Source organism: Somniosus microcephalus, chromosome 6 (genome assembly GCF_052327205.1).
Source record: "Somniosus microcephalus isolate GS21.2 chromosome 6, FLI_Smic_1.0, whole genome shotgun sequence".
Lineage (NCBI taxonomy): Eukaryota > Metazoa > Chordata > Chondrichthyes > Squaliformes > Somniosidae > Somniosus > Somniosus microcephalus.
Genome location: NC_140992.1, coordinates 260,055,273 through 260,067,713, shown reverse-complemented (window position 1 = coordinate 260,067,713; position 12,441 = coordinate 260,055,273). Strand labels below are relative to the sequence as shown.

Below are 12,441 nucleotides of genomic sequence, written 5' to 3'. Positions count from 1 at the left end.
TGATTGGCAGGATGTGACAAGTGTGTTCCCCAGGGATCTGTACAGGGACCTCCACTTTTCACGATGTATAGAGAGAACGGTGTAGTGGGACTAATTGGATAGCTCTTTCAATGAACTGAAACAGGCACAATGGCCTCCTTCTGTGCTGTAAGATTCTATGATATTAATGACTTGGATGAAGGAATAGAGAGTTTTATATCCACGTTTTTAGATGGTGCTAAGTTAGGAGGCACAGTAAGTTGCGTGGATGGGAGCGGGAAGTTATAAAGGGACATAGACTAAGTGAGTGGGCAAAACTAAGGCAGATGGAGTTCAGTGTGGGGAAGTGTGAGGTCATCCACTTTGGATCCGAGAAAGACAGATCGGAATTTTTTCTTAATTGTTAAGAGACTAGGGCCTAGAAATTGGGGTGAGGCGCCAAACTGGCGCCAAGTTCGCCTGGGCGCAGATTTTTGCGCAGCGTTCGGAGCAGTAGCGATCGTCAGGTATTCAGCCTCAGTGCCCCTAGAGGGAGACGGGGCGCGGCTCGAGGCGCTCCGCGTCCCTCTTAGGGCGCTGAAAGTGAATTTCGCAGGCGCTGCGGCACGGCACGCTGCGGTACTGCAGGCCTTCCTCCCATTGTTAAGGGGGAGGGGCCTGCAGCAGCGCGAGCCCCGATCGCGAGTGCCGGCAAAAGAGCCCGGCACCGTGGAGAAGTGCCGGGCTCTCGGGAAACAGCTGGCAATGCTGCGGGGGTGGGGGGGGGGGGGGGGATCTGGAGGCCAGGGACGGAGGTGCTGGCAGGCGGCCGCCGAAAAAACCGGCCACCCCACACCTCCACCTTAACTTGCGCCTCTGCCGGCGCAGTAAGGCCCCGTGAACCGGGCGCGGGTAGCGAACGGCGCAACAGCGGCGTTCGCTACCAAATGTCGCGATCGGGGCGCGAATGGGGCGCTGCGCACACCGATGACATCATCGGTGGCGGCGCAGCGCAACAGGCTAACGCCACCATTAGCGCCCCTGCTGAATATCACGGGAGGCGCAGCCAGTAGCGCTACAGCCACTGGCTGCCTCTTTAGGCGCTAACAGGTGGCGCTACTCACCCAATTTCTCCCCCAGAGAGTTTTATATCTACGTTTTTAGATGGTGCTAAGTTAGGAGGCACAGTAAGTTGCGTGGATGGGAGCGGGAAGTTATAAAGGGACATAGACTAAGCGAGTGGGCAAAACTAAGGCAGATGGAGTTCAGTGTGGGGAAGTCTGAGGTCATCCACTTTGGATCCGAGAAAGACAACTCGGAATTTTTTCTTAATTGGTAAGAGACTAGGAGCTGTGGAGGAGCAAAGGACTTGGGTGTCCATGTACACAAATCATTACAAGCTAGTACACAGGTACAAAATGCAATGAAAAAGGCTAATGGAATGTTGGCCTTCATCTCCAGTGGGTTGGAATTCAAAAGTGAGGAAGTGATGCCTCCGTTGTACAGAGGCTTGGTCAGACCCCATCTGGAGCACTGCGTTCAGTCTTGGGCACAAAGTCGTCAATCAGTCTTTTCTTTTTTCAGATGCTGATGGACCTGTTGTGTATTTCTAGCGTTCTCTGTTTCTATTCTAATTTTCATCATTTGCGGTTGTTTCTGGCGGGCAGTCTTGTTGCCTAGTTTGATGTGTAGTTGCCGTTCACCCATCACCCCTGTGCTGGCTGACCTACATTGGTTCCTGGTCTGGCAACGCCTCGATTTAAAAACGTTCAACCTTGTTTTCAAATCCCTCCACGGCCTCGCCCCTCCCTATCTCTGTAACCATCTTCAACCCTACCAACCCACTGAAATCTCTGCGTTCCTCCAATTCTGGCCTCTTGAGCATTCCAAATTTTCATCGTTCCACCCTTGCTGGCTGTGCCTTCAGCTGCCTCGGCCCTAAGCTCTGAAAGTTCCTCCCTAAACCTCTCCGCCTCCCAACCTCTCTTTCCTCCTTTTAAGACGCTACTTAAAACCTACCTCTTTGACGAAGCTCTTGGTCACCTGCCCTAATATGTCATTATGTGGCTCAGTGTCAGATTATGTTTGATAATCGCTCCTGTGAAGCGCCTGGGAATATTTTACTGTGTTAAAGTTCTTGTTGTCGTATTCAACCCTGTGTAAAGGGTATTGGAGTTTGAAAAATAGCGCTGTTCTCAAAGATTGTGCATCAGTCCGAAAACGTCGTTTGCAGTAAGTGTTTATTCTGTGTGTACTTTATTTAATAAGGCAAATTGGATACTGGGATGCATCTGGAGACCACTGGATTACAAGTCAGAACAACTTGTGCTGACATCGTAGTTCAATGATGAGGTCGATTCTGAAGCATGTTGTGGCGTTCTGGTCACACTATCTCAAAAAGGGATAGGGTTCAGAGAAGAGTGACCAGGTAATACTGGGCTTTAGGGATCTTAGTTATGAAGAAAGGCTCAAGTGACTAATTTTTGCTGGAGAAAAGAAGACTGAGGGGACATGTTATATGGGTCTTGGTACAGACGAGCTTTTAAAAAATGAGGGGGGGAGAAATTTGGTACCTTTTTAGCGCCTCCCGGGGGGCAACAACGGGGTGATAAAGACTTACCGCCCGGGCGCGGTGATCGTACCGGCGCCCGCGAAATTCACCTGGCGGTTTGCGGCGGCTGTAACCCTTAGCACCACGCTCTCCTGCGCCCACAGATCGTGACGTCATCCGGCTGCGCAGCGCCCTGGTAGCGCCCTGGACCCGAAATTCGGTTCTGCCTCCTGCAGCATCGCTGTCCGATAACACCGACCGCTGCGGGAGGCGTTGTTCGGGAGGCCGGGCGCTTCGGGAGCGCTGATTAAAGGTAATGCCGCTGGTCTTCAGTAGAAATGTGTTTCCTTCCTTTAGGGTGCATTTTGAACATTTTGAAATGGTGCGATTGATCAGTCCTGCACTCTGTTAAAGTGCTTGGGGCTGATCGTCGAGGATCCCGGCTGCCATCGGCGACGAGGGAGATCGTTCAGACGCAGAGCCTGCAGCAACGGCCCTTCCCTTTAAGGAAGGGAAGGAGCCCTCGGATCCCGGCAGCGCTGCAGTGGTCATTGCGCAGCGCTGCACCTCTACCACACCCCCTGCTTGGTTTAGCGCGCCGCTTCCTTCCTGGAGCGCTAACACTGAACTTACCGAAAGCTGAGAATGATTAGCGCCTGGCGCTAATTTCTCCAGCTTTCAAAATGTAGTGCCCCAAACGGGGCGATACCGAATTTCTCCCCCGAGTACTTTAGCAAAAGGGGACGACTGGACACAAATTCAAAATTCACCACTCCAGAGACTTGAGCACAAAAATCTAGGCTGACAGTCCAGTGCAATACTGAGGGAGTGCTGCTCTGTTGGAGGTGCTGTTTTCCGGATGAGACGTTAAAACGAGGCCCCGTCTGCCTCTCTCAGGTGAATGTAAAAGATCCCGTGGCACTATTTCGAAGAATAGCAGGGGAGTTCTCCCCAATCTCCTGGCCAATATTTATCCTTCAATCACTAAAACAGATTATCTGGTCATTATCACATTGCTGTTTGCGGGAGCTCGCTGTGTGTGAATTGGCTGCCGTGTTTCGTGCATTACAACAGTGACTACACTTCAAAAGTACTTCATTGGTTGTAAAGCGCTTTGGGACATCGGGTGGTCGTGAAAGGTGCTATGTAAGTGCAAGTTCTTTCTTTGAGCAAGGTTAGAGATCAGAAAAGCGTTTTTTTTTCTCCACTGGATCGTGTACATATAGCACAGAAGGGTGTCGATTCAGGGTCAGTTGGCACCTTTAGAAGGAGCTGGTGTCTACTTCGAAGGGGGATCGAGGCTTATGGAGATATTAAAACTGCTTGATTTTGTTTTCAGGATAATAAATGAAGGAACTTGGTGTTCCTTAAAGTAGATGCATTCAGTCTCTTGATGGCGTATCACTGCAGTGTGAGACATCTTACTGCATGCGAGGAGCTCTATAGAAATACGAGTTATTGGACCAGAATTTGCTGTCAAAATAATGGTGAGGCTAATGGTTGTTATTTATGCATAAATGGTCTAACAAGTTCAGGCGAGGGGCAGATGTGTGGCTCAATTCAAATATTGGTGTCCCAAAGTCAAACGTTGGTGTCCGAGTTGCGTGTTCTGCCGTTAGCTTTCTGAAAATGGTATCTTACTGTCTACGTCACCATTGAAATGCATTGAATGGTGTGAAGTTGCTGTATTTGCGGTGTACATACAAACTAAACTCGCTACAGCAAGTTAAGTCTTGTCATTTCTAGTCTAAGTACCCTTTTAATGACATAATAAGTGTTAATCAACCTCTCTAGCACTGAAAATGAACTATTACAAGTGTGGAGTCTCATTCCTTCAGGTATTAATTGTTGGGGATTTTGAAAAAATGTCAAATAAATTTATTTTTTTTACTTTGTGCCTCTTTGTCCCTTTCTCTTAACCCAATCCTTCTTTCCCTCTCTTTAATTCTTTCTGTACCTGATTTGACATTGAATTCACCCACTCTAATTTACAGATCCTTCTCAGTCCTTGCGCTGTTAATTTCGCAATCCTTCACTCTGGTTAAGAAGATACACTGGTGCTTGCCCCATTCATTCAGGTCCCAGACGCCTGGTTTCCCTCGCTGCGACGTTATCAGCTCGCACTTTCAGCAACTTGCCACACACAAAATGTAAAAACCTAAACATGTAAGAGTAAGTCCAACTAATGGCCGGCACCTTTAGATACCCTACCAGGTGATCTCATTGAAACATATAAGATTCTGAAGAGGATTGACAGGGTAGATGCTGAGAGGTTGTTTCCCCCTGGCTGGAGAGTCTAGAATGAGGGGTCGACCATTTAAGACTGAGATGAGGAATTTCTTCACTCCGAGGGTTGTGAATGTTTGGAATTCTCTCCCCCAGAGGGCTGTGGATGCTCAGTCATTGAGTATATTCAAGACTGAGATCGATAGATTTTTGGACTCTAGGGGAATCGAGGGATATGGGGATCGGGCGGGAATGTGGAACTGTGCTAGAAGATCAGCCATGATCTTATTGAATGGCAGAGCAGGCTCGAGGGGCCATATGGCCGACTCCTGCTCCTATTTCTTATGTTCTTATGCCCTGTTACAGCAAAATCTGGGCCATTGTTACTGTTTAAAATACAGGGGAGGAGCTGGCTCCAGTGAGTGATGTAAATTTGGGGCAATTAGTGCTTTGATTCCCACTGCGTGATTTATTGCCAGTTAATCTAAATGGTTAACGTGCAGCCAGCTGTTAAATATAAATGGAAATTTCATTAGGTGCTCTCAGGAGATGTTGTAATTTACTCTGAGGCACTCGATGTGATAAAAGGATTGGAAAGCAGAAAATTAAAACAATCAGTAAAACTAACCACCAGACAGAGTTGGGATTAGCTTTTGTTAATACATTGAAACCAAAGGACTGACGTCAAATTAGAAAATATACTCTCTGCCTTTTCCCTTTGACTCAATAACTGACTCCCTGGAGTCACAACCTTGGCTTTCATGCAATGGGTATTTCCCAATTTCCCACTGTTTCAAATTGTAAAACATCGCAACTGTGATGAGTAACGCCGCTCGTCTAACTTATTGCAGATGTTATCGAGTGAAATTCCTCGAGTTGTTATTTGTAGTGAAATTGTAAATGTATTCTTTGTAAATACATTAACTATTTCAATACAGAGGAGATTTTGCCTGCAAATCTGCTGTTCATGTAGAGCCTGAATGGATGGTTGGTTGGTTTGGCGATCCCACACTGCTACAGGGAACATGGCACAGAAATTCAGGGTTAGCACTGTTGTCGTCCTATCTCTCACCCCACACTGCCTTCGAGTGCAGCTCTCCTGCTGGGAGCAAGGAGTTCTGATGAAAGGTCACCGACCTGAAACGTTAACTCTGTTTCTCTCTCCACAGATGCTGCCTGACCTGCTGAGTGTTACCAGCATTTTCTGTTTTTATTTCAGATTTCCAGTATCTGCAGTATCTTGCTTTTGCATTGTGTGAAGGAATTATCCCTTACGGGTTAGAAATCGCTGTTGGAGATATCAGCAGCTTAATGTGTTCGTAGGACGTTCCTTTGCCCATTGATTTTTATTGTCAGTGGGCAGCACTCTCGCCTCCTGAGTCAGAAGGTTATGGGGTCAAGTCCCACTCCAGGGACTTGAGCACAAAAATCTAGGCTGACACCTTAGTGCAGTGCTGAGGGAGTGCTGCACTGTCGGAGGTGCCGTCTTTCGGATGAGACGTTAAACTGAAGCCCCGTCTGCTCTCTCAGGTGGACGTAAAAGATCCCACGGCACTATTTGAAGAAGAGCAGGGGAGTTATCCTCGGTGTCCTGGCCAATACTTATCCCTCAAACAACATCACTAAAAAAACCCAGATGATCTGGTCATGATCACATTGCTGTTTGTGGGAGCTTGCTGTGTGCAAATTGGCTGCCGTGTTTTCTACATTACAACAGTGACTCCACTTCAAAAAAAGTACTTCATTGGCTGTAAAGCGCTTTGGGACATCCGGTGGTCGTGAAAGGCGCTATAGAAATGCAAGTCTTTCTTTCTATTTAATGGCGGTATTAACTCACTTAAATTTTTTTTTGCCTATTTATTGATTTCATAGAATGTTACAGCACAGAAGCAGGCCATTCAGCCCATCTAGTCTGTGCCGGTGTGTTTCTCCACATGAGACACCTAGTCTACTTCCACTTTCCCTCTCCTCTATACCCTTCCATATTGCTCTTTTTCAAACATATATCCAATTACCTTTTAAAAGAATTGATGTATGAACTCTGCTTCACCAATGGTTTGTGGCAGTGAATTCCACTCTAACCTCCCTCCGTGCCAAGAATGTTTTTCTACCCTCTCCTTTTAATTCTTTTTGTGATCATCTTAAGTCCGTGCTTCCCCGTTTGTGTCTCACTGACCAGTGGAAACAATCTATCACTATCTGTCCTGCCATGTGGTAACTATTAATTGTAAAACAAGATCTAGAAATGCCTAATTTTTACATCTACGCAGGGTATATATAGAATAATATGCAAATGATAGAATCCCACTCACGGCGTGGACTTGTCGCAGCTGGTTGGGTTTTAGTGCCAAGCAGTGGGATCGTTAACTACACAAGCTTGACGGAGCTTGACAGAGGCGACAGACTCAACAATGAAAAGCATAGCATTTAAAAAAAAAAAGATGGGGGCAATTGGAACCTAACCCAGGATCGGGTGCAACGTTGGTTTTATATCCGCCCGATGTTCCTTGCCATTGAAGTCAACAGAGAGTAATTTTGGGCGGGATGTAAAACCGCCGTTCTGCTCGATCCCGTGGGTTTCCTGCCCAGCGAGTTAGGATAAAATAACCCCCCCACCCCATGTATGGAAAGCAGGAGGCGGATAGTTAAGGGGGAAAAAATTGGGTGGCGGCCATTTTGGGGCGCTAACGCTAATTTTAGCACCCCAAAAAGTTAGCGCCCCCCGCCATAAATTCAGTAGTAGCACCCCAAGCAGGAGGTGGGACGCTACTACTGAATTTCACGGCGCTACGTGCTGCCGTGTCGTTGCAGGCCTCCTCCCCTGATTGAAGGGGAGGGGCCTAGTGCTACGTGCACCGGGGCCCTGCCGGACCACCGGGGAAGCGGGGGGGCTGCCGTGAAAACAGCCCGGCACTCGGGCTGAGCGATCGCGGCTGGCACCCCGCATACAAAAGCGAAAGGGGGCAGGGGCTGGCAGTCGGCCAAAATAAAAAAATGGCCGCCCGACACCTGCCCTTTAACTTGCGCAGGAGCCGCTGCCAAACCGCCCCCTGATCCTGTCGCACATATCGTGCGGCGATAGGTCAGGGGGTACAAGGGAAGTTTGCGGCCAGGGCGCTCCGCACGGCGATGATGTCATCGCTGGTGGCACGGGGCGCTACCGCCGCCGCTAACCTTCTGCTGAATTTCGCGGGAGGCGTTAGCGGTGTTATGCTAGGGGATTTGCACCCTGTTAGGCCTCTCCCCCGGGCCGCTAATGACAGGCACAAACCAACCCAACTTTTCCCCCATGGTCTTTGTTAGCTCCGCTGACACTGTGCTTCTCTTCCTTCGGCAGGACATGACATACCTTTGCATCGCTGCAGCCGACTCTTCGAACCAGAATCTGTAAGTATTGACCACCACTACTGCTTAAAGCCACAATGAATAAAAACCTTCAAGATGGATTTACCGAGGAACCCTCTTCATTCTTTTACCTGAAAAAACATTGGCACAAGTGTATATTTTGCTGTGCTTTTGGGGATATTTTGTCCCTCCCCTCTAGCATCTTTAGTTTCTAGTTCCATTGCTGAAGAGGAGGAATCTTAATTTGGTTTTAAGAAGCCTATAATTGGGGCATTAAACACTTCAAGTAGAAATAGAGTTTCCGTAGTGCATGGCTACAACATGGTTTTGTATGGTTTAAACACCTACAACATAGATCAGGTAGTCGGCACCTTTTGACTTTTTTTTATTATTGGGGAGTAAGTTATTGAGTCAAGGCCTGTATTGCAGGTCACCACTAAGTTTGCAAAGAGTAGGAGAGAAGATGAGCTAAATCAAGAGATAATGGTGAGGTGAAGCCAGACATAAGTCTCTAAAGCCTGTAGATGGTAGGAAGGGAAGACTGAGGGAGGTAAGGAGTTCTGCATTTTGAGGTGATGGGACAGAATGAGTTCGAGTAGGACACAGTGCAGTGAGTCTTGATTTCAACATGGAGAGGATACAGGAAGAAGGAAGGGCGTGTAGGATGCTGTATTTGGAACTTTTGAGGAACAAGAGTGGAAAAGGTCAGAGGCACAATAACTATAAAACAGAGAGAGCGAGAGAGAGAGAGAAGGATCGGATGGAGGGAGATTGACAGAGACTAGAGGTGATCAGGTGATAACTGTTAACTCTTTATGAGCAGCAGCCTGCCCAAAACGTGAATACTGCCCTTGTATCTGGGTAGGATGACCTCTAACACCTCTCACATTTCTGGACAGGATCCAAGAACAGCTTCTCTTGATCAATGGTCCCTCTCTCATCTCTAGCCTCCAACCTCTTTCTCCTCTTTCACAACCTTCTTGTCTTCAATTTTATCAGTCCTTCTATGGTCAATGCTCTTCTAGACTTTCCTGTCTTACTTCTTCTAAGCTGCAGATTTGCCATAGAAACATAGAAAAATAGGAGTAGGCCATTCGGCCCTCCGAGCCTCTTCCGCCATTCAATATGATCATGGCTGATCCTCTATCTCAATACCATATTCCTGCTCTCTCCCCATACCCCTTGATGCCTTTTGTGTCTAGAAATCTATCTACAGTATCTCCTTCTTAAATATATTCAGTGACTTGGCCTCCACAGCCTTCTATGGTAGAGAATTCCACAGGTTCACCACCCTCTGAGTGAAGACATTTCTCCTCATCTCAGTCCTAAATGTCCTAACCTGTATCCTGAGATTGTGACCCCTCGTTCTAGACCCCGCAGCCAGGGGAAACATCCTCCCTGCATTCAGTCTGTCTAGCCCTGTCAGAATTTTATACATTTCAATGAGATCCCCTCTCATTCTTCTAAACTCTAGTAAATTCTTCTATTCACTCTTTCTCCTCCCCCTACCCTCACTGTATTTCACAACTTCCTATTTTAAATCTTCTTAACCAGGAGCTTAGACCTGTGAAACTCCTTGCTTCTCTCAGTTTTTCTTTCCAGAATCTCAAGTCTTTGAAAATCCAAGCGTGGTGTCACTTAATCACCACTTGCTGATTTTCTTGTCTTTTGTTCTACTCTGTTGAACCCTGGTGGTGTCCCGTATGTTGGGCTTTGACTCCCCATTATGTTTTCTCAATAATAATTTTAAAAACTGTCCAAGAATGCAACAGAGGTGCGGAGGAGACTCCCCAAACATGGGAGCAGTGTTCAAATCTTGGATAGAGTTAAGAGTTGTTGAGGGGGAAAATGTGCAAGGCAGCTTCAACAATGGAGATGTGGGAGACCAGTTGAGATCAGAGGAGGTCGAGATGAAGAAGTACTAAAGGTGGAGACATCAAAAGTAAGAGAGGGTAGCTTTGGTCAGGCTTGTGAGAGACGTGGAGCAACATGTCTAAATTAACTAGGTTTAAATAAATGCCTTCCTTAAAGTAGCTGACAAAGGAACGTAGTCCCAGCACGTTAAGCTTCCTCACCTCAACGTTGCTAATCAGAAAATATGCCCCGAAATTATTTTCAATGAGTGTTAAACAGTGGTTGTGCTAAATGGATAATCCAGTAGTTTGATGCATTGAACCGCCTTGATTTACTGGTGTGGGCTTTACTACTAATAAGTAGAATTCAGATACAGTCTCCACCACTTAAACCACCCACCTTTAAATCGAGCAGTTTAACCTGTATATTTAATACCGCTAACTGATGTTGGGTTACAGCTTGCACTGCGCCGCACCAACTGCACCAACAAACATGTTCAGTGAGTAGTTCGCACTTTGTTAAGGTGCAATTTACCGTAAAACATAAGAACATAAGAAATAGGAGCAACAGTCGGCCATTCGGCCCTTCGAGCCTGCTCCGCCATTCAGTGAGATCATGGCTGATCTTCTGCCTCAACTCCATTCACCGGCCAATGTGGTGGGGCTCGTCCGGGATATTTAACCTTGTATATTTAATCCCCACTGAGTGGAAAGGGATTTATTGAATCAAGATTGCGCTGAAATATGAAACAGTGAATTTGCAAGTCCAGTGGAATCTTGTAACATTTAATAGTTTGGGGCAAATAAAATTGCTGAACAGAACTAAATTCACATAAATCGTCCAACCCACGATAAGGACTGTTTTTTTTATTCATTCGTGGGATGTGGGCATCGCTGACAAGGCCGGCATTTATTGCCCATCCCTAATTGCCCTTGAGAAGGTGGTGGTGAGTTGTCGTCTTGAACCATTTCAGAGGGCAGTTAAGAGTCGACCACATTGCTGTGGGCCTGGAGTCACATATAGGCCAGACCAGGTAAGGGCGGCAGATTTCCTTCCCTAAAGGACATTAGTGAACCAGATGGGTTTTTCTGACAATCCGGTAGTTGCACCGTTAGTTTTTTAAAATTCCAGATTTATTTAATTAACTGAATTTAAATCCCCCATTTGAACCCGTGTCGCTGGATTACTAGTCCAGTAACATAACCACTATGCTACCGTACCCCGGTAGTACTGTATACTATTAATCTGATGGTTCACAGACTAGAATTCAGCCTGCTGTTAATGGAATGACTCATACATATCCAACTAGAAAACTAGTAAAAGCTGACCAATAGCTTCAAAATAAGCTGACAGAGCCTGAAAAAAAAGCTGACGGCTCGAAAATAACCCTGAATATGACATGTATTCATTTTGTTTGTTTTTTACATACTATGGAGGCCAATTTCACCCCTGCAGATTGATCCATGGAGTCCTCCCAGTTGCCAAGTATTGCACAAGCCTAGCTTCAGGCTTGTATTTTTTTTTTCAGTGTATGTAATGCATTTCATATTTCTGAGGTATTTTTTCGAGCAAAACAAAATCCTTTTATAAAAGCTTCGACCAAATTATGTACGTTTTTAATGTTTTGTTGGCCGGTTATTTTGTACTCTCCTCTCGGCACCAGTCACTTCTGCTGCTGGCTCCAGTCTGCGATGAGCTACTTGGAGGTTCTAAGAGCAGTCCAGGGCGATTTCCCCTCGCTCTGTGTAAGAGCGGGGTTGGCGGGGGGGCATGAAAGAACTTGCATTTATATAGCACCTTACATGCTTGACCTCTGCTCGGCACCTCCCCTTTGTCCCTGGGTACATCAGTGTGCTATGCCACCTTACCGCCTTTGATGTTTTTTTTCCCCCTTGGTCTGGTTGAAGCCTTTCAAAGAACCAAAAGTAACTCAATTTGTGCAGTGAAACAATTGTAAAAATACACAGACCGATCTGACTGGTGGCATGGAGTGGAAATAAAATCCGAAGCAGCAGTTTTAATTATAACCACAAAAATGGGTTACCTTTCGACTCATCAAGACGAGAGGCATCTGCCTGGAGGAGTCACCCTGCTTTGTTCTGACTCACAATTGGGGGGGGGCGGGGTGGGGGGAGGTGTGGAAAATGCGAAAAAAGTCTTACAACTCTACTTTCTGTAGCTATGTAAAATCTGATTCTCGGTCACTTTCAGTTTTAACTTTACTTATTCCTTATTTCACAATCCTACTCTGAATATGGTGTGTTTTGCTTTGGCCCAGAGATTGCATATGGGCTCATTTTCTGACTTGGCGATATATCAGGGCGATTTGCCTAACGATAAGAAAGAACTTGCATTTATATAGCACCTTGCAAGACCTCAGGACATGCCAAAGCATTTACAACCAGTGAAGTGTAGTCTCTGTTGTAATGTAGGAAACACGGCAGCCAATTTACGCACGGCAAGTTCCCACAAACAGAAATGAGGTAATGGCCAGATCATCTGCTTTT

At 46.5% G+C, this 12,441-nt stretch overlaps 1 protein-coding gene across 1 annotated transcript in view; it reads left to right on the top strand.

Annotated features, from left to right (window-relative positions):
• dusp22a (dual specificity phosphatase 22a) overlaps positions 1-12,441 on the top strand; it is a 203,937-nt gene that overhangs the window by 51,824 nt on the left and 139,672 nt on the right. Inside the window, exon 5 of the mRNA XM_085991802.1 lies at positions 8,073-8,122. Within this exon, the coding sequence (XP_085847928.1) occupies positions 8,073-8,122 (50 nt within the window). The remainder of the gene's footprint in view (positions 1-8,072; positions 8,123-12,441) is intronic.